Source organism: Macaca fascicularis, chromosome 11, assembly GCF_037993035.2.
Source record: "Macaca fascicularis isolate 582-1 chromosome 11, T2T-MFA8v1.1".
In the NCBI taxonomy this organism is placed as follows: domain Eukaryota; kingdom Metazoa; phylum Chordata; class Mammalia; order Primates; family Cercopithecidae; genus Macaca; species Macaca fascicularis.
In genome coordinates, this window is record NC_088385.1 from 50,140,397 (window position 1) to 50,163,586 (window position 23,190).

General features: G+C 37.6%; 1 protein-coding gene across 1 annotated transcript in view; it reads right to left on the reverse strand.

Moving 5' to 3' along the window:
* The window catches only part of ADAMTS20 (ADAM metallopeptidase with thrombospondin type 1 motif 20), a 208,650-nt gene extending 186,715 nt beyond the window's left edge, over positions 1 to 21,935 (reverse strand). The window contains exons 1-3 of the mRNA XM_045365086.2: positions 21,548 to 21,935; positions 20,624 to 20,985; positions 3,541 to 3,700 (exon numbers count right to left, since the gene is read on the reverse strand). Coding sequence (XP_045221021.2) covers positions 3,541 to 3,700; positions 20,624 to 20,985; positions 21,548 to 21,635 — 610 coding nt within the window. The 5' untranslated portion in view covers positions 21,636 to 21,935. The remainder of the gene's footprint in view (positions 1 to 3,540; positions 3,701 to 20,623; positions 20,986 to 21,547) is intronic.
* Between the last annotated feature and the right edge of the window lie 1,255 nt (positions 21,936 to 23,190).

The window sequence follows — 23,190 nt, forward strand, 5'->3', positions numbered from 1 at the left end:
CTACAAATAAAGCCAAATCCTTACAACTAACTGATCTTTGACAAAGCATACTACATAAATTGGAAAACGGGTACCCTGTTTAATGAATGGTGGGAGAGTTGGATAGCCACCTGTAGAAGAATGAAACTGGATCCCTATCTCTCACCTCGTACAAAAATCAACTCAAGTTGGATTAAAGTCTTAAATCTAAGACCTGAAACCATAAAAATCCTAGAAGAAACCATAGGGAAAACTCTTCTGGACATTAGCCTAGGCAAAGAATTTATGACTAAGACCCGAAAAGCAAACACGACAAAAACAAAAATAAATGGAACTTGAATAATTCAAAAGCTTCTGCACAGCAAAAGAAATAATCACAGAGTAACAGACAACCCAGAGAATGGGAGAAAATATTTGCAAACTATGCATCTGACAAAAGACTGGTATCCAAAATCTACAAGAAACTAAAATAAATCAGCAAGAAAAAAAGCAAATAATTCCATTAAAAAGTGGACAAAGGACATGAATAGACAGTTCTCAAAAGAAGATATATAAATGGTCAAACATACGGAAAAGTGCTCAACATCACTAATCATCAGGGAAATGCAAATTAAAACCACAATGGGATACTACCTTGCTCCTGTAAGAATGGCCATTATTAAAAAGTCAAAAAACAATAGATGTTGGCATGGATGTGGTGAAAGGGGAATGCTGATACACTTCTGGTGGGAATATAAATTAGTACAACCTCTATAGAAACCTGTATGGAGATTCCTTAAAGAACTAAAAGTAGATCCACCAATTGATCCAGCAAATATGACGACTGGACATCTACCCAATGGAAAAGAAATCATTATATGAAAAAGACACATGCACACATATGTTTATTGCAGTCAAATTCACAGTCGCAAAGATATGAAATCAACCTATGTGCCCGCTAACCAACATGCGGATAAAGAAAATGTGGTATATATACACCATGGAATACCACTCAGCCATAAAAAGGCATGAAATAATGTCCTTTGCAGCAAGTTGGATGGAGCTGGGGGCCATCATTCTAAGTGAAGTAATTCAGGAATGACAAACCAAATACCATATGTTCTCACTTATAAGTGGGAGCTACGCTGTGAGTATGCAAAGGCATACAGATGATATAATGGACTTTGGAGACTCAGAAGTGGGAGGGTAGGAGGTGGGTGTGGAATAAAAATCTACATATCAGGTACAAGGTACACTGCTTGGGTGATGACTGCACTAAAATATCAGAATTCACCACTATATAATTCATCCATGTAACCAAAAACCACTAGTACCCCAAAAGCTATTAAAACTTTTAAAAAGAATATATAAAACCTCCAAGTATTTCTAAACAACAATGTGTGAACTGAGGGAGGAAAAAAAATGCTTTAGATAATTTTAATTGCATTTGCAACGCTCCACTTTTACTTAAAAAAAAATGAGTATTTATTAGCTAATTTTTAGGTCATTAATTAATTGCCTTTATTAGTGATTAAAAATCTATATGCTAATTGTACCTAAAATTGGAGGTGATTTAAGAATTGAAAAGGATACTACCTTTTACATTTTATTAGATAAATAGTTAAAAAAAGTATTTTATGATTAAAAGAAAATGAAATCACATAGCTTTCCATTTGCTTTTTATTTGTAGCTTTCTAATAAGTCTTTAGTATAAAACAGTTTAACAAAAAAAAAAGCCTAGCTTTCCTTGAATTATATTCTTGTTTGTGAATGCAAAACCTTCCAAATTATGTGAAACATTTATGTATTCAGAATGTTACTTTGTGGTTTTCTTCCTAAGAAGCTAAACAATTCATTAAACAAGCTGCTCTTGAATCGTAGATCAGAACAAGTATAGGCTCCCTCTGCAGAATTTATTGTGAAGCTGTACCCATTTGTGTTTTCTTTGAAGCCATAAAAATGAAACCCTTATGCTCATATTAAAAGCATAAGAAAGGCATCTATTATGTCAATAGATTTAAAACACGCCCTTAGACCCAGTGAGAACCATTCTAAAGGTTAAGAAGTGCATTCCCAGGGAAAACCATCAAAGGCCTACATATCATTATATCCCAAAACAGATGGCATCACAGTGTTTGGAACTATAGTTTATGGACACCTACGATCTCAAATAAATCCTTGCTAATCCCACTCTTTTGTCTAAATTTTGTACTTTGATGGTAACTGCAGGTGCCTTTTCTCCATCATATCATTGCATGTCATTCTATGAATAGTGAAGATATGTGAACCTATATGGACACAACTCTTAATAAATACAACTTTTATACAATATGTATTTTACCATCCACAGATATACTCTGTAGAAATCTATGCTTCTTAGATTCTAATCTACTGTAGATCTTCAGTAGTCTAAATTTTACAGAAAAAAAATGATGAAAATATACCTCTCTCATAGATTGGTGAAACTATAATATTGATTTAAAAATCACTTTGTAAAACAATATGGAATTATCTAGTATCCATACATATATCCTGGAGAAACTCTCAAAAACAGGAGATGGGGGCAAGTATATTCACAGAAACATTGCTTCTAACACCAAAAGACAGCAAACAGCCCAAAAGCTCAACAGGAAATTGATATATGAACTGTGTTACCCTTAAACAATGGAATGTTGTACAACAATAAAAATAAATGAACTGTTCCTACATGCACCAAAATAGATGAACCCTAGAAACAATACTGAGCAAAAAGGATAAGTCACAGAAAACTATATACAATATGTTTCCATTTCATATAAAGTTTAAACCATGCAAAATTGAACAATGTGTTTTTACTGTTACTTAGGTTCAGGAATTATTTTTTCATCTAAAATCCTGCTGAAAAAAAATTAAATAATACTAATGTGACTAACAGATTGAAGTAAAAATTTTCTATATGATTATTTGCTACAAATTTCATATACTGAAAAACTTTTGGGATTCAAATTTAGTTCACTACAAAAAATGTTATCTACAGACAGAAAAATCTCTAATGCATCTGTACAGGTGAAAATATTGTTTAAAAGATCATGTCCTTCAATATTTAAGAAATACCACATGACCTCATTTATACGTGGAATCTAAAAGAGTTGAACTCATAGATGTAAAGAGTGGAATGCTGGTTACCAGAGCTGCAGTTGCAGGGGGTAAGGAAAGATGTTGGTCAAAGGGCATAAAATGTCAGTTAGATAAGAGGAATAGGCCACTGTATTGTGCATGGTGACTATAGTTAATAACGATGTAGTGTATTGTATTCTTGAAAACTGCTAAGAGTAGGTTTTAAGTGTTCTCACCACAAAAAAAAAGAAAAATAAGGATGTGAGTTAATGCATATGTTAATTAGTTTGATTAAACCATTCCACAATGTATACATACTTCAAACCAACATGCTGTACATGCTAAACATACACAATTATTATTTCTCAATTTAAAAAATTAATTAAAAATAAATAAAATACTAAAGGGAATATGTAAATTATAACCTATAAAAAGATTTAAATAGTATCACTATTTAGCTGAAAAAAGTTTTATTTCACAGTTTACCTGACACACTGCAATACTTCAGAGTTTGCAGAAAAGAGTTATTTAATTCTTGTCTGTATATAAGATGTGGCTTGTTGTGACCATCTTCATACTCATTCCCATCTGCCTTCATTATAGGTTCTAAGAAATAATCACCGTCATGTCCTTTAAATGTTCCCGTCTGAAAATAAAGGAAACAAAAATGAAATTTTCCTAACAGTCACCAAGAAGAAAAAACACATAGTACCACAGGTTAAACGAGCAGACAGAAGCAAAACAGCAAGGAGTCTGTTCACTAAGAGCCACCATCTGAGCATAAAAAAGTTTCCCTTCCATGGGTCACTTTTCTCTCCCCACTCCTATGTACAAAATCATGAAGACTGGATACTATTCCAACAGGCCAAGCTAACTGACAGGCATTCCAGGTACAAAGAACAGCATAGACAAAAGCATCAAAATGGAGAAAGTGTTTAGAATAGTCTATAAATAATAAAGCCTGTGCTATTTTGATCTGTGGGAAAATGGGTACTTTAATACATTAGTGTTGAAAATATAAATCAGTACAATCAGGATGCAGAGCAATTTGGCAATGTTTAACACATTAACAATGTATTGGCCCTGGAACCCAGCAATTCCCCTTCTGAGAATTTATCCTACATATACTATACATTTGCATGTGTGAAATCATATACTTGCAAGGTTATTAACCATAACATTGTTTTTAATAGCAAAATATTGGAACCACTTCAAAAGTCCATTGATAGAGTCTGTTTACATAAACTTTGGCACAACTATGTGATGGCATCCCTTGAGGTTATAAACACACAAACAAAAAAAAAGAATGAACATTCTGTGTAGTGATATAGAAAGAACTCCAATACATATCATTACATCAAAACAAAAAAACTACAAAACAGGATGTATACTTCACTACTATTGTATAATAAAGGAAGAAACCCAAAAACTAAATATTTCTATTTGCCTGGTTACTACTGAAAAAACTCTAGAAGGATTATTAGAAACAGTGCCGACAGAAGTGGGAGAAACTGGGTGCATGTAGGATGGACTAGGTATGGCATCGTGCTTCCTATATGCTGTCCCTCTACCTAAAATGTTTCCCTACTTCCCACCCTTCATCTCTACCTCTGCATCATCACACCCAGTCTGGCTGGCTTCATCTCATCCTTCAAGTCTCAGATCAAATAAGAATCACCCAGAAAGTTTTTCTTTGACCAGTTTTCTAGGTAACCACATACCCATCCCTACTCCTAAAAACACATTGCATCTGCTTGATTTCTTTAGCACATTTATTGTATGTTGCATGCACCTGTTTGTTTGCTATTTAAAACTATTCTTCCCCACTAGACAGAAGTCTTTAAATAAGCAGAGACCTATCCCTGAATTTCCACTGCTGAATAGACGATCTGAGATCTAGGCACATGTGGTAAGCAGTAAATACTTGTTAAACCATGAAAGCTATTATTTCCTACCTTTGCAAGCTCAGTTTATGTTAAGCAAAAGTAGGGCATAAATTTGAAAACTTAGGCTAGACCTAGAATATAAAGACTCTTGCTTGCAGGGATTTTTGTCAGAGGAGTCCACAAACTTCGGTGAGAAAAAAAATTACATCCTTATTGTCATTAACCTAATTATAATTAACCTATAAACTACTTCATGAAAGAAATGCTAAATTTGAATGTAGGCTACAAATTCCAGTAAGGTTGTCAATAGAAAGCACAGACATTTTCATTACATGATGATGTCTGAATATCTAAAAATGTTGTTTATGCTTATCAACACTTCAAAATTAAGGTAGTTATTACTCTGCCAATACATCTTATTATTTAAGGTGCTAATAAAATATACATAACTTTTTTGAATATCTTGACAACTATATTTCAATATAAATGTTTTATTTTGTATTTTTGTTAATATTTTAGGTGCATTGAGATTCTGAGAAGGGTTCATTTGTGAATCATTGAAGAATTCAAATAAAAGTGGGAGCGGGGAGCAGAGTCAAAGCAATAACTTTGAAAGACTGAACAACTGTACAACTAAGGAAAGACTGGTGAAGGTAAATGTTTAGCTATCATGGTATGAAATAACAAGAACTTGCACTCTGTTGGAAAGAAGCCCTAAAATGGTCAATTTATATAGATAGATCCCTCTCTCGAGTCAGGTGAGGGTGAGTCATTCAAGGGAGGCATTTATAATATTAATAGCTAATTCCAATATACAGATCAGACATTATTCATTTTATACATTCATCCATATACATATTTTATATAAATATATAATTCATTTCAACCTAATAATAATTATTTAAAGTAAATTATATTATTATCCCCACTTCACAGGTGAGACAAATGAGGAACAGAGAGGTTAAGTCACTTGTCCAAGGCTCATGCCAAGTAGGTGGCAGGATCAAGATGTGAACCCAAATACTCTGGCTTCACAATTCATGCCTTAACTGATTACACTGCACTCATTATCATGTGCCAATTTTGATAGACTCTATGAACTAGTCAACAAATACTTAATGGGCACCTACTATGTGCCAAGAACCGTTCTAGGGGCTAAAGATACAGAGGTGAATGTGACCAAATCCCTGCCTTCAAAGAATTTATACTCCTATGGAAAAAAGGCAGATAATAAATAAAAATACAATAGAATATGCAATAAGTACAATAAAAAATAAGATAAGGAGAGAGAGAATAAAAGAGGGTGAGGCTGGGGAGGCACTTTAGGAGGGGACAGCAAGGCTGAGGCTAGAATAATCAGGAGGTAGCCGTGGAAAATTCTGGGAGGACATTCCACAGAGACGGGAATATTCCAAACAGTGACTGAAAGGCCTAGAGATGAAAAAGTCTTAGCAGGTAAAGTTACAGAGACAACAGTGAGGCTGCAGCTGTGCCAGCCAGGAGATACAGAGTAGCAGATGATGCCAGACAGGCAGAAGCCGGTTGCACTAATTATACTTGACAGAAAAAAGCACTCCTCACACCACAGAATCACAAAAATACATTTACCTACATTTAAAACTTTGCACTTTTCCACATGGAAAGGCATCTTTCTATGAAGACCCAATTCAGAAATGAATTACTGAATTACAGGAAGTATGATAAATGCAGTTTTAGTGAATGAGACTTCATTTCCATTTCTCAATTACAAATATCTTAATATAGGGATACTTTGAAATCATTGTTTTAAATTCCACTGCAAATAAAAAGCATGTTTTATTTTATTTATCATTCATTTATTTATTTATTTATTCATTTATTTTTGTTACCAAGGCTGGAGTGCAGGGGCATGATCTCGGCTCACTGCAACCTCCACCTTCCAGGCTCAAGCAATCCTCCCACCTCAGCCTCCCATAACTGGCGGAATTTTTTTTTTTTTTTGGTAGAGATGGGGTTTCACCATGTTGCCCAGGCTGGTCCCAAACTCCTGAGTTCAAGTGGTCCACCCACTTCAGCCTCCCAAAGTGCTGGGATAACAGGCGTGAGCCACCACACCCGGCCCTTTATATTTAACTTTTGTGGGTACATAGTAGGTGTATACATTTATGGGGTACATGAGATATGGTGATACAGGCATACAATGTGAAAGAAGCACATCATGGGGAATGGGATATCCACCTTACAAAACATCCAATTACATTATTTAAGTTATTTTAAAATATACAATTAAATTATTATTGACTATAGTCTCCTGTTGTACTAGCAAATAGGTCTTACTCATTCTATTTTTTTATACCCATTAACCATCCCCACCTCTCCCCACCCCACCCACATTCTCACTATCCTTCCCAGCCTCTGAACTATCCCTTCTACTCTCTATGTCCATGAGTTCAACTGTTTTGGGTTTTCGATCCTACAAATAACATGCAGTGTACGTCTTTATGTGCCTGGCTTATTTCATTTAACATAATGATCTCCAATTCCATCCATGTTGTTAGAAATCACTGGATCTCATTCTTTATTATGGCTAAATAGTACTCCATTGAGTATATGTACCACATTTTCTTTATCCATTTGTCTGTTGATGGACACTTAGGCTGCTTCCAAATCTTGGCTATTGTGAACACTGCTGCAACAAACAGTGGGAGTACAGATACCTCTTCAATATCCTGATTTCCTTTCATTTGGGTGTATACCCAGCAGTGGGATTGCTGGATCATATGGTAGCTCTACTTTTAGTTTCCTGAGGACCCTCCAAACTGTTCTCCAGAGTGGTTGCACTAATTTACATTCCCACTACAATGTACAAGCATTCCCTTTTCTACACATTCTGACCAGCATTTGTTATTGCCTGTGTCTTGAATATAAGCCATTTTCACTGGGGTGAGATGATATCTCATTGTAGTTTTGATTTGCATTTCTCTGATGATCAATGATGTTAAGCATCTTTTCACATGCCTGTTTGCCATTTGTATGTCTTCTTTTAAGAAAGTCTGTTCAAACCTTTTGCCCAGTTTTTCATCAAATTATTTAAATTTTTTCCTATAGAGTTGTTTAAACTCCTTATATATTCTGGTTATTACTCCTTTCTCAAATGGGTAGTTTGCAAATATTTTCTCCCACTCTGTGGATTGTCTCTTCACTTTGTTGACTGTATTCTTTGCTATGCAGAAGCTTTTTAACTTGATGTGATCTCGTATGTCCATTTTTGCTTTGGTTGCCTGTGCTTGCGGAGTATTGCTCAAAAAATTTTTGCCCAGCCCAATGTCCTGAACATTTTCCCTAGTGCTTTCTTGTAGTAGTTTAATAGTTTGAAGTAACATATATTTTAAATACTATTTTAACCGAACACTTAAAGTCATTTAAATGATTATGGCAATTACAGTCATAAAGTTCTCTTTCCACTGATATTTATTATTACATTGAAATCTCCTTAGAGGTAAGAACATCTTTACTATTTTCAGAATTCCAACATCTAAAACATTGCCTGAAACACAGCAGGCACTCCATACACAGCTGCAGAAATGAACATTTTTGTAACAAACCTGGTGAAGTACCTGTTTTTCTCTCTTCCTATACCCTTGAGTAAGTAATTCTTTAATTTTTTTAATGAACATTCCTTTTTTTTTTTTTTTTTTTGAGATGGAGTCTCACTCTATCGCACAGACTAGAGTGCAGTGGCGTGATCTCGGTTCACTGCAACCTCCACCTCCTGGGTTCAAGCAATTCTCCTGCCTCAGCCTCCCGATAGCTGGGATTACAGGCGCCTGCCACCGCGCTAATTTTTGTATTTTTAATAGAGACGGGGTTTCACCATCTTGAACTCCTGATCTCGTGATTCACCTGCCTGGGCTTCCCAAAGTGCTGGGATTACAGGCGTGAGCCACCAGGCACGGCCTTTAATGAACATTCTTAAGTTATGGTACTCTTGAGACATGTATGGGATATAGTTGTATGATGGTTTTCTTTAAATGCTGAAAAGTAAAATGTTTAGACACCCTTATATAGTCTGCTAATATGTTAGGATTACACATTTTTAAATAGTTCAAAAATTAATGAAATTCCATCAGACATACTGACTACAAAACACTGAAATTATAGTCTATAAAATAAAAGGCAAAGCTATAAATATTAAGAATTCTTATATATTTCTTGGATACTTTTCTAGAGCCGATACCCTAACATATTTCACTCATTCTACCAGTGTCTATTTTCCAAAGATAACTGCAAATCACTTACTGTCAACAAACACCAATACTCTAGCATTCTCTGCCTTCCTAGAAAACTAATTTTACCCATACTTATGAGAAGTAACAAAGACACTGTTTTTGAAACCTGAGTACATGGATCCATGGAAAATCCCTTTCTGCCTTTTTTAAAAAGCATGCTGAAGAGGGGAAATGTGATACTATCTTCACAAAAGACACTAATAGACATGAGGCAGCTTGTTTACTCAACTAAATGTACCTACAAAGCCACTTTAAATACATCACACTATCTTCAAGCAATATGGAAAATACTTCTATTAATCATAGAATTTTTTTTTTCTTTCTTTCTTTTTTTTTTGAGACCAAATCTTGCTCTGTTGCCAGGCTGGAGTGCAGTGGCACGATCTCAGCTCACTGCAACCTCCACCTCCCGGTTTCAAGTGATTCTCCTGCCTCAGCCTCCCAAGTAGCTGGGACTACAGGTAAGCACCACCATGCCTGGCTGATTTTTGTATTTTTAGTAGAGACGGGGTTTCACCATGTTGGCCAGGTTGGTCTCGATCTCCTGACCGTGTGATCTGCCCGCCTTGGCCTCCCAAAGTGCTGGAATTACAGGCGTGAGCCACCGCGCCTAGCCAACCACAGAATTTTTTTAACCTCCTTTTGGCTCAAACTCTGGGAGGCAGGTACTATTATAATGTGCCAATAAAACTGCACATGGGTCCAGTCTGTGTTCCCATGTAAGAAGAAAATATAGTTCTATCCAGAAGCCATCGGCACCTCCTTTTAAGTTGTGCTAGAACACTCTAGGTTTTAAAAAATATTGCCTTTAAAACTTAAATTAAAGCTTGTATGTTTGAAAACAGTAAGTTAAAAAACATTGGCAAATATTTGTCCTCAAACTGAGGATAAATACTTATCCTTTTTACTTATTAATGAAAGACTTAGAAGCATTTTGCTCCCATAGACTTTTCTATAACTTACCCCATTTCAGTGGACCTTTTGTTCAAATAATTAAAATATTAGAGCTTTCCCTAAAGGCTCCTAAGGAAGCACTTTAAATTTTTTTTTTTTTTTAACTTGGAATGAACCCAGCAAAGAATTAGCGGACAAAAATTAACAGGTGGTTCATAGAACTGTATTTAGATCATGCCATATTTTTAGCAACATGCCTATCTGCAGATGGGCCCTGCAATTTGATTCATGATAAATGCCAATCAAATTCCCAACACTTTCTTTCAATGACTATTAAAAGCAGCAAAACTAGTTTTCAGTTGGGTAGGAGTTTCTTGATTACTTCGAGTAATGATCTTCTATTTGCCAAGCTGTTTTGAAAGGCAATTAAGTGACTATACAACTGGCTCCAATTTATTCTCATAGGCCAAAATTATTTATGTTTAGAAGATTTTATATAATTTTTTTCCCAAAATGTTCTTATTTCAGTATCATGGCATTCATCCATATATTTTTTTTTTCAAAATACATAGCAAATACATGTACTTTTGCTACAGCCAATAAGGTACTCTCAGATTTCATTAAAGGGTAATAGCAAGTACAAAATACAAATCCTTTGAATTCCTTTCCCAAATCAATTATAGTTATCACATTAAACACTGTCAACTGGAGAACATTTGGAAATAAGGTACTCCTGAAGTGTTGACTAAAATACTTAGTTTTTCCACCTTCAATCATAAATCATATCATGAGAATCAGTATGATGATATATAAGAAGAAAGCCTAGGTATGAGTTCTGGGTTTGTGCTCATAGAATCTTAGGTAAGTTACTTTATATCTTTGACCTTCAGTTCCATTGTCTGTAAAACAAAATTGGAATAATTGTATGTACCCAATTTCCTAGGAAAGTTAATGTGTGTTTAAGTGATATTAATAATAGGAGCTCAATAATTGTTTTGAAATTGAATGCATTTTGAAGCAAGATGAAAAATTCTCCACTAAAAACACAAATGTTACAGCCACTCTTTTTACCACTGGCAGAGTATACATGTTATATAATAAAAGACCACAAACATGAACTCTGAGATTAATTTTTATCTGGTGATAAGTAAAAATGTAAAAAGCTTTCTCTCTCTGACAGTTTCTCCTTATAACACCATTAATCATGCCTAGGAAATAGTGTATTATATACAAACACACAATGAATAAATGAATGAATCAATGATATGAAGAAAACATAAGAATTACCTCCAGATGCATAAAACAGAAAATTCATAGTAAGGGTTTAAAAAAAAAAAAAAAAAAAAAAGATTAGTTGTTCTTCTCTTCTCTAGAAGCATTATTTACCTTCCCCATTCTGAGACAATTCCAGATCTCTAGTATAAAAGTGAAACAATAGAAGGGAAATAAATACATTGCTGGTACCTTACCTTTTTAAAACGGACTGGTTGGTCTCTTGCCAAGTCCTGGCCTATTCAAATCAAGAATATAAAACAAAGACTCTGGACTCATCTACGCAAAATTTATGTAGCCAAAAGACACAAGTTCAAGGAGTGTGTCCCAGCAGCCTTGAAAACATGGAGTAAATTCTGTAATATTTCTCATTCTTGTGGGCACTGAGGTGTTATGAAGTCATATGAACTAATTAAAAAGAGGAGAGAATTGTCAAAGAAATGGCCTTGTTCTTGTGCGGTCTGCGTAGTGGCCCTCAGATGACTTCTCCCAAACTGTCTCCAAAATATCCATGAAAATATAAAATCAAAAATCATAACAATGAGAAATTTAAAATAAGAAATCATTAAAAACTATTTTGTAGGTCTATAATGGAAACATACTCATGATATATTGTCAAAATATTCTAAAGCAATATTACTTTAAAACAAACACAAAAAGACATATAATATCTAGAGGGACATATGCCATACATGTGCCAGACCACCTGTAATATTTGTGGCATATATTTTCCTAGTTTATTTTTAAATTTTTTTACAATTATTTAGACATGGTACTCTTCAATTATTATTTGGGCAAATCTATTGATTTTTTTTTCATTTGTTATATCTGGTATTTTTCCCTACCTAAAAATTACAATATACTGTCATTTTCTTTTACTTTAGTAGAGTTGAAATTTTATTTGGTTTACCAATAAAGTGAGAATTCAAAATTTAGTTTTTCCCTATAATAAGTTCTTGGCATTAAAAGATTTAAAATAAATGCCTTTTAGGTTTTGGCAACTGTCACAGAAAACTAACTTGAAGCAATTATCAAAACTTGATCTGCTGTCAGAAGCCAACTCAGTTTTAAAGGGATTATACTGTCAAAGAAAACACTAGCCTGGACTGAAAAAGCTTTTGATGGAGTCCATTGTAAAATGACCTATAAATTTTCAGAATTACCCCAGCATTCTTGAAGCTCCCCCAAGACAACATCCCCCTGAGACCCCATTTTAGATGAGGCCATGGAGGAAGACGGACAAGACCGTTCCAGAAGGCAGAACCAAGGACCTGGGTAATTGAGGTCCAAGAATCCCAGCCAAAAACCAAGGGCTGGGCACTGTAGCTCATGCCTGTAATTCCAACACTTTGGGAGGCTGAGGCAGGAATGCTGCTTGAGGCCAGGAGTTCAAGACCAGTCTGGTCAACATAAGGAAACACCATCTCTACTAAAAATTAAAAACAAAACAAACAGACAAAAAACTGGTCAGGTGTGGGGGCTTGTGCCTGTAGTTCCCAGCCACTTGGGAGGCTGAATCAGAAGTATTTGAACCCAACAGTTCAAGGCTGCAGTAAATTATTATCATGCCAATGCACTCCATCCTGGGCAACAGAGCAAGGTCTTGTCTCAAAGGAAAAAAGAAAGAAAAGTAATCAAGGAGCTTCTCTCCTTCCAGAGTAGTGAGTCTCCACAACTCCTCTTCAGGAGTCAAAAACTGCTAAATATCAGTGATTATTAGGTGTCTCCTATTCTTCTTTCTGTAGCAAGTTGAGGTTAGGGTTGCAGTCATGCTGGTCATGCTGTATACTTGGCTGGTAGCTGAAGATAATTTATCTTTTTAATTCATATTTTTCCAAGCTACGGAGAGCCACAACTTGATTTTATGGAGAAGACTGCATTATCCAGAGATCCTGGACATTTAGCCAGAGTCAGTGCCCCTGTGGGAACTTTGAGTTTTCTCCTTATAGACAAGAAAAGTATGTTTGATGTGTGATCTGTTTGGCAAACAGAAGGGCAGCCTGTAGTAAAGACTATTGGTGATCACCAATATGGGTGTTCCTTTCTTTCTCCTAGGAAAAATCAATACCCCTCATTTTCCAGTCTTTTTACTTCTAGGTAGAACCAGGCAACTAGTTCTCTTCAATAGAATATACATAAATTTGGTTTGTGCCACCTTTGGGCTGAGAAAGTCAAGATCCAGTATACCTTCTCCACGCTCTTACTATAGTTATAAATTATATAGCTCATAAACATATTTGTAATTAATAAACACAGTATTTTTCCAATAGAAAACACATAACTGTACCACCAAAACCTAAGAGTGGCTGTTAGATAATAAATGACTGATAAGTATTTGTTGACAAATTAACAATGTGTTTCTTCCTCTGCATATTAGTATGAGTTGGACAGCTTAAATATATTTCATATTAAACAGTAATTACAATAATTGCAACAGAAATAAAGCCACAAAAAACAAGGATGTGATGTGAGCTTAAATGAATGAACTAATAAATGGAACATGATTAACTTACATATCATCTGAAAAGATTTAGTCAATACAAAATTTCTCAAATATGCCCAAGCACTTTAACTAAAACTGGTAAAATAATTTTCCTGAATCAAATGACTGATGTAAAGATGAGCTAGCTAAATATTTGGCATATATAAATAAAAGATAGTTGCTTATCTTACTCATAATACATGTATTGAGCGATTCCATATGTTATATTAGGTGCTAAAAGAAATGTGACTATCATTTTCTACCTGCTAATTCTATAAATGAAATAGAAATGCAGAAAAATAACTTTAATTTAATATGCAATGAGAGTACATGTGCATAAAACGTCAACTGGTACAACAAGGAAGTCTGGGTCAATTTTGCCAAGAGAAGATCAGGGAAAAAGGAAGGCAGCTCAAAATGGATCAGGAAGGATCAGTAGGAGGTTGAGGGAAAGGACATTCTATACAGAAAGAAGAGCAAATACAAACTCAAGCAATTATGAAGATTAGAGTAAATCTGTGACAGAATCAAACAAGTGTCTCCAGAATAATTACCTTTCTTGCCACTTCTGTCATTGCCTTTTATGGTTAACAGCCACAAGATTATTCAGTCATTTAAGCCAGAGTCATTTAAATCTTTCTGGTCTCCTTCACCAATGTTCCAAAATTCTAAGGGGTCTCCTGCAAGGCTGCTCCACTTCAGCACTACGGACAGCTTGACAATTCTTTGTTGTAGGAGGCTGTGCTGTGCATTGTGGGATGTTGCTGGCCTCTACCCATGCTCTGCCAGTAACATGCTCACCTCAATGGACCCACAGTTGCGACAACTAAAATTGTCTCCAGACAATGACAAATATCTTCTGGGGGACAAAACTGCTCCCAGTAAGGAAACACTGGTCTGCAGTAGCATACCTTACATAGGTACCCACTCTTCTCCTTCCCCACTGCAACATTACTTTAAATAGCATCTCTTCCTTATCCACTGTAGGGTAGTAGACTACCACACTGGTCTTCCCAGTGACTCACTGCCTCCCCTGTACCCTGCACAATGTTGCATAAGAGGAGATGTGCCTCCTTACACATTGAACACACCTACCACATACTGTTCAAATCCTCATTCCTTTACAATGCATTTCAGGACCTTAATAATCCCATTCCAACCTTGGCCTTAAACCCTCACTACCCAAACTACCCTGTTTTTCAGATGCACAGATCCACAGGAAGCCCTTGAATTTTCATATCCACATTTATTCATTCCTCAAAGTCCAGTTGAGAAGTCTTGCTCAGCACAAGTCTCACAACTCTCTTAATCACTCCTTCCTTGATTATTCCATTCCTCAAGGTTTACACAGCACTTTTTATGCTATCCACTTTAGCAAGGGCACTTTGAAATCCATCATAGTGTTTGCACCCTGGCCATAGCTCCCAAGGGCTTCTCCCTGTCAGTAACTGAGTATGGTAGGGATACCATCGCAGACCCGTTCTTGAGAGCCATGGACTCTTATTCTGGCCAAGTCTGGCTCAAGGATGGCTTTGCTCAACTTTGCTTGGACTGCCCAGCAGCCTAGAATGCTACTATCCAATATTCTCATCCCTTTTTTCCCTATGTAAGTCTCTCTCCAGCTTTCTCCTTAGTTTCTCTAACACAGACACTTCCCCTAAATAAACACTTATCTTTGCATCTGCCTCTTGAAAGACCTGGACTAACACACACTAGAATGTTAAAAGAACAGCATAGGAAATTTTCTATACTGCTGTTTGACTAGTATTACAGTCAATACCAAAAGAGGTTCTTATTAGTTTCCCCAATAAGAAAAAATATGAATACAGAATGGCATGTATAATAATCCATGGCTATATTAGTTCTGGGAAAGTAGAAAGTTTGGAAATAAAAAAAAACTAAAAATTTGCCAGAATACACAAAAAAAGAGTAAAAACACTATTGATGGTTTCTATATTTTTATTTCCTGTCTGAACAAGAAGTTACTCAATAATCAGTCATCAGGGAGGTAGTGCTTGACATGTTGCAGAATGGTTCATGTGAGAAACTTCAAAAGTACACACGGCCATGACAAGCTACTCCATGAGAATACTGTATAAGTCAGATGCAATGTCTGGTGTTATGACATCTGGAAACTGTTTCCTTCAACCAGAAAGACAGCATTGCCTCAAATCCCACCAAGAAATAGTGAAGTTAACTGTCTAGGCAGTTGAGTTAATTCCTGGGGACCTTGGGAAGACATGAACACCCTAGGTAATATGAGAAAAGGGCTACTAGAAGCACGAGGGATTGTCAGAAACAACCTGTGTAAAGTTTGTCCATTCTACCCTGAGAAGTATATGCCAGCTTATTAAATACTGATCTCTAAATACTTTGGCAAGATTATTTATCAACATTATGAGATGATAAATAACATGACCATAAAAAAGAAGTTTAGAGTTGAATATAGGGATATTAAGTCCTGGTAACTATACATGCTATGGTAGCCTATCAATGGATTAAAACCAGAGAGTTTGATTAGCCGTTACATTACTTATAGATAATTTTATGATTCCATTCCATTTTTATACCTTTTATAGATCTTGGAAATGTATAAATAAATCTCTATTCAGAAATGTTTGAATCATGGGATGAATAAATACTTATGCTTATGGGAAATAAAAATTATAGTGAAGAAAAGATGAGAAAAGCAAGAATTACATACATGTTAAACAAAGAAAATTTCTGCCAGACTCTTAGACTCTTCTGGTTCTTGGGCTCAAAACACTTAGGAAAAAAATTAAACAATACTGGTTATGGTTCAGAGAAAAACATAAATACCAAAACTTCTAAAAGTGGGTGAAATTTAACCATATAGAAATTAGAAGAAAGTATTAGTTCACATGTTTGGGGTTAATTCAACACTAGAAACTAAACCAAATCAATAAATACGTTGGGGTGTCAACAAATGGTTGTACAGAGATAGTTTGAAAATATTAATTTGATTTGTTTTTCATTCTTTTTCTCTAAAAGCCACATTCTCCAGCCACCACCAGAGAAGGGAAGGAGAGACTGTACCTCAGTTGGGAAGATGGAAGGCAATAGGTCAATTAAATGAGATGTGAAAAGGAAACTCAGTAGATACTGGGGGGGGGGGGGAAGGGCAATGGAGGCAAAGAAAACAGATGGTAAGATGTATGCACATTAACTTCTCCACTGGGGGTTTAAAATCCCAGAAACAGAAGGCATATTGCATTGTTTAAAGGGACTGCCCAAAGAGGGGTTCCAGGGTGCTGACTATGTGGGACTCAAGGAAGGAACCCTCTGAAAGGGTTCCCTATACACATCAAATTTAGAGGTGTAGAAGAGTTTGACAAAGAGAGGAACTGAATCCCTCTGGACTCTCAAATGCCATAGAGGACTCGAGGCCTTTAGAGGAGTCTGCAAGAACAGCAATAGCATCACCAAACCAGTTTACCTAGAGAAGGTGATGCAGCAAGACTTTGTATTTGAAGGCTGCACAATGAATTACTGAGACAAGAAATCAAATGGATATTACAGCCAGAATTCAGAGGGATATACAGCACTAGTGAGAGTCCAGAGGAGGATGAGTCAAGACCAGTGAGCTCCCACTGAGCAAGGAGAAAGAAGGCCATAAGTTCTCAGGCCCAGAAATCAGCTGCTGTTAATAGAAAAGTACAATGAAACTACAGCACAAAGAACATCACCAGTCACTTGAGGAACTGAAGGATGGTACAATTTCCTCACCCCTCTCCCAAACAATACAAAGACCTCATAACACGTTATGACCCTGTATATAGTCAGTTTCCATCAATGTTCAATGAACTCTTGAATCCACCAATATATAAAACAATACCCATTAGCAAAAAAAAAAAAAATGAGACTGAATGCTCATTTCAATATATTCAGGAAAAGCATTTAATAAAATACAACATCCATTCATGATTAAAAGCAAAACTAAAGTAAAGCAAAAAGCAACTAGAAAAAGAATAGAACATCTCTAAATTAATAAGACTGGCTCTGAGAATCCTTCAGCAAACTTCAACCTTAATGTTTCATGGACTGAGAGACCAAAGCCAGATTATCAAGTACACAAGGTGACAAAGATAAATTAGGAAGCAAGTAGGAGCAGAGCCATCAGGTTAGCATTATTGAATTCCCAAGCTTTGTATCAACATTGATCTGCAAACAACTCAGCTGGTCCAGGCTTCAGATACTACAGTTTACCTAGATACAAAGACTAAAGGCTGATCTGAGACTAAAAAGAGGAATCTGGTATAATTACAAATGGATTCTAAAATCTACCAGGTTCTACTGTTTGATGAAACTATTAATCCAAAGAAATTTAATCATAGAGTCAGGGTAGAAATAAATATATATAATCATAAATACGTAGCTAATATCCATTTTAGTGCTAATATTAAAAAATGCAAAATTTTTAAAAAGTCACTAATCTCATCATTAATTTAGACTTACAATTGGTTGTGATCACACTACTGAAAAAAATGGAGATATTGGTACCTCTAGTTATTTCCAATGTTACTGGAAAATTTCTTTCTCTATAATGATTGAAGTATGCAACTAAGCCTTATACAATACAGACAAATTACGTAAAATAAAGCTGAGTTATGGAGATATGAAAAGAAATATTTAAATGTTTAATCAACAACTTCTGATAATATCAATAAATTAATCAAAAGCAGAGTACATATATGGGATTATTGACTTGCCATCAAAAGTATGACTCCTATAGATGATTTTTCCTCTTCAAAAATTTAGTAAAAGGACATTAGAACAAATCATTTTATTTGTTTGTAATTCCTAGTAACCCCTCAACTAAACTAAATAATTTTGTTCTGAATGTTTTATTATAAAATTAATATAACACAAATGATTGATTTCATTTTTGATTAATGAGTACATTGCTAAAGAAGATAAACATTGATTAACTTTCACATAATATATTGTATAATACATTAAATTATCCACATAAATGAGGAAATAAAAATCTTCACACTTAACATTATAAAAATATTAATATTAATTTTTAGATATGTTAATAAAATGAACTAGGTAATAAAACAAAAAAAGTATGATGATGACTTGGGCAACTGTATCCAAACTGGCACAGGGACTAGAAAGTTATGACTCAAAAATCTTTAACTGCTTTCGGAATTCAAAAGGAGGATATTGATCATAAATATATGTACCTACTATGTATCCACAAAAATTAAAAATGTTTTACAAAGGATACTGAATAACCATTTAACTACATCAACATTATGAATCAAAATGAGCAGGAACAGCATTCCCAATAATGCCTTCCCATCTGGAATGCTTTTCCATGAGAAAACATATTGACCATGACAAATTTGTGGTAGCAAGTCTAGGATTTTCCAGACAAACTAAACATTAGTTTAGAAAGGTTTTAGAAAGGAGAATCTTTTTGTCCTTTGAAGTTTAGGTGGCTATGTGAGGTTTTAAAAAGGAGATTTTTTTTGTCCCTTGAAGTATAGGTGGCTATGTAAATATTAGAGTGTGATTCTGTCATTGTGATGTTGCAAGTATTTTACATGGAAGAAAAAAAGGAAATGGTTCTAGCCATTTCATGTAAAAAAACAACTCAAGATAAACACTTGAAAAAGAGCTCACATCCAGGAAGGCATCTTAAATCAATTAAGCCAAAGGAGTATTACATTTGAACTGCAGAGAAATGTTATCAGATTTTTATTTAATCAAAGAATAAACAGTATTGATGTTCTAAAAATATCTTTGAAAACCTTTCCATAAGTATCTTTTGTAAAAGTGTGTATCTGCTAAACAAAAGCTAGATACTTAGGAACTGTAGAATCCTGTAACCAAATTCCTAATTCTTGTTTTTTCTTGAATATGTATTTGTCAGAGGAGTTACTGATGAAGTGAGCCTATATATGTTTTAAAACAACTGTCCTTACCCTGGGGTTCCATGAACTTGGTTGGAAAAAAGTTACATCTTTATTATCACTAACCTCTGATACTGCAGCATTTCTTTCAAGTATGATTGAAGGTGAAACCACAGACACTGTGGCTTTGTTACCAATAAAATGACACTTTTATATCACATTATGGTTGGTGTAGGTATGTGTCAACTGATTACCACCACAAAAATATAATTGACATAACCAACAGATCTTTGTAGATACACTGTTTCCAAGTATGATGCATTTTGAACAGATTCAACCTCTTCCCTACTCTACTTCACAAGCCATCCCCATACTCATCAGCAAAACAAACTTTTCCTATTCAGGCCTTGCCAGTGAGAGCCATTTCATTTTATGTATATTCATTCTCCTTTCCTTCTATCAAATTCCAGAAACAAACTTATTTAAGTAAATCCAGGGGATTCTGCCTCAATAGGACCACGAAAGTGTACATCTGAGTCAAACAGCCTGCCCTCCAGTTGGAAACCACACTCCACTTGTAACAGCGGTCCCACAGGCCACTCCCTGAGCACCACTCCAGCGTCTGACACTTTCAGGAAAGATGCTTGAAAGAGCATCTTTCATCAGCGTTGCAGAGGGTCGGTTTTGCCCAGCAGGCAGAGACCTGCTCATCCTGCCACGAGAGCCTTCCGAAGGAGTTGCCTCTGGCTTGGTGTTAATCCTTCTGGTAGCTCAACCTGAACTCTAGGGTCATCAGCCACCAACTGGAAAACCCGAGGCCCCGTTCCCTGAATGTAGCCCTTGCCTGGATCCCAAGAAAATGCCAAGGGACCCGAGGACGCTTACCAGGCCTCCACATAAGCTTACGACGGCCTTGTAATCCTCCTGCGAGTTAACCTGGCCGCGGTAGAAGCAGTGGCGCAGGTCTGAGGGCCCTGCGTCGCTCTCCCAGGTCCCGCGTCCCGGGGCTCCCAAGTGCACTTCGGTGTAGCCGGCGGCCAGAAAGGATGCATCGGCGGTCAGGTTCAGCTGGAAGAGCTGTCCGTAGGCAGTGACGCGATAGTGGGTTCTGAACGGCATGGGTTCCAGCGCCTCGGAGCTGCGTTTCTGCCGGCTGAAGTGGTGGCTCTGAGGGAACACTTCTCCAAACTCATTGACCCGCTCGGGGATCACTACTTCGTAGGTGGTCAGGGTCCTCACCAGGGCTTCTGCAACCACAGCGACAGGACCAGTGAGCTCCCACGCGTTCCTCTTTGTCCAACTCTAAACTTCTTCCACCAAACGTCCCCGCTAAAGGTCCCAGGTCCCAGTACAGCCAGGGGCATGACAAATGCACACATGCTGATGCGCACGCACACACACACACACGTACACTGGGGCTGTTAGTGCTCTGCTTTCCCACACCCCTGACTTGCCCTACCCTCCCCAAGCAAAGACCCTACCACTAATGGCCCTAAGCAACCCACTTCCTTCCCCAGTACCTCCTAACCTCCCCGCAGCCGCCAACTCCTTCCCTCCGGGTGCACGCGCCCCCCTGCCCCTTGCGCCCCCGCCGCGTGGTCCCAGGAGTGCGATGCATCTCCGGCGCGCGCAATTCCTCGAAACCCGGCACAGTCGCGACCTCTCGGGTTGACTGGTCCGGGAGTCTTGGGAGCCCCAGCAGGGCCAGCGTTCCCCAACGGGCTGAGCCGCTCGTCCCCTCGACCCGCATGTCCCACTCGGGCCCCGCGCCCCCACTTCGCCGCTGAAGGCGTCTCGCGGTGACTTTACCTTGCCTGGGGTGGAAGTGAACTTCCCAAGACCTGGTGATGAGCGAGAGATGGCAGAGCAGCCCAGTCAGCCACTTGGCCACCCACATGGTTCCACCCAGGGGACCCCAATCGGGGAGGCCCACCAGAGCCGCCGGCCGCCGAGCGGGATTCCCTCGCGCTCAGATCCCTCTCCTCCCTCTCGCCCGCCGCTCTCCGCGCCGGCCGCCAATCTCCGCGCTTCAGCAGCTTAGGGAACAGTAGCGCGGGCCCTGGGCCGGCTCGTCTAGCCACACCGCCTGTCTCACTTGCTGAGCCGCTGTTTCATACCACTGCAGCCTCACACCCCTTCCTGCCGCCGCACCGCCCTCAGAAACTCTCTGCTCAGGTTCAGCTCGGCGCGGGCAAGCAACTCGACCTAGCAGGAATGGTGCCAATATAGCCACCCCGGACCGGCAAGCGCCGGGGAGAGCCCGCCCCTATGGGCTGTTCCCGGCCAATCAACAGGAGGCGCGGCCCCGACTCGCCCTCCCCCGCGCAGCCCCTTCCCTTCTCCACCCAGCCGCAAGGGGAGTGCGGTCCCCTCCTGCTGCCCCAGCTGGCGCTCAACTTGCTGAGTAGCCCCAAGGCCCGGCTGGGCACCAACTCGGGACCTATGAAACCCAGCGAGATGCGAGCACCGGCGTACGTGAAAGTTGCCTAGGGTTTTGATCTCTTAGATGAAATGACAAGCATCAGATAGAAAGTTTCTGTTTTTTATGTTTCACGGTACTTTTAGACTTCTCAAACAAAATAAAATAAGCTACAGCGGAAGTTCTTGTAGGCAGAGGATGCTACCAATGAAGCTCAGTGACCGGTCCTCACTTGCATGGGCCCCTGTGTGTGCTGGGAGTTGCTGGGAGTTGATGAGTGCCATAGGTGCGGCGAGGAAGCCGAGTTTGCATACAAGCACTTCTGGTAATTGCCGAAATAAATTCAAGAAAAGGATCTGAGTCTCCAAAGTTTTAGTAACTTACTGTGGTTTTTTTTTTTCTTCTTCTTTCTAATATTTGTATTTATACTTAATTTTGTATCAAGAGCCCTCCAAAATTATATAAACGTCAAGACCCACAAAACTTAGATCTGCCCTGCCTGCGAGAGTTTTTGCTGTTAGTTCCACAGTATTCATATACCCTTTGTTTATAACATACAAATAACCCCATGTATTCACAACTATCCTCCTCAACAATTACTGTGGCTCTGAATCCAGTTGTCCCCAGGTGTCTGTTAAATTGAATACACCTCAGTGGTAGCCGAAATCAATTATTTTAGTACGATTTCTCATTTCTCAAATCCACCTGTTTGATTTGCTGGTTACATAATTACTTTTCTCTATACCCAGTATGAAAGCAAAGCGGGAGGGAGTAGTCAGATTGTCTTGAAATCCAACCAGGGGAGAGAAAGAATATGAGAAAAAAAGTAAAGGAGTATGTGAATAAATCTTCACACATACAATGGAAAACACTTTTAATTTAGTACCTCCTCTGAGCTCTCAACAATGAAAATGCTGCACTCTTTGAATTGACCGCTGATGGCATACCTCTGCACTTTTATATCATACACTTGGTCATCTGTTGTTCACCACAAATGTAGAACAATCTTGTTCAATGAAAGAGGGTTTAATCT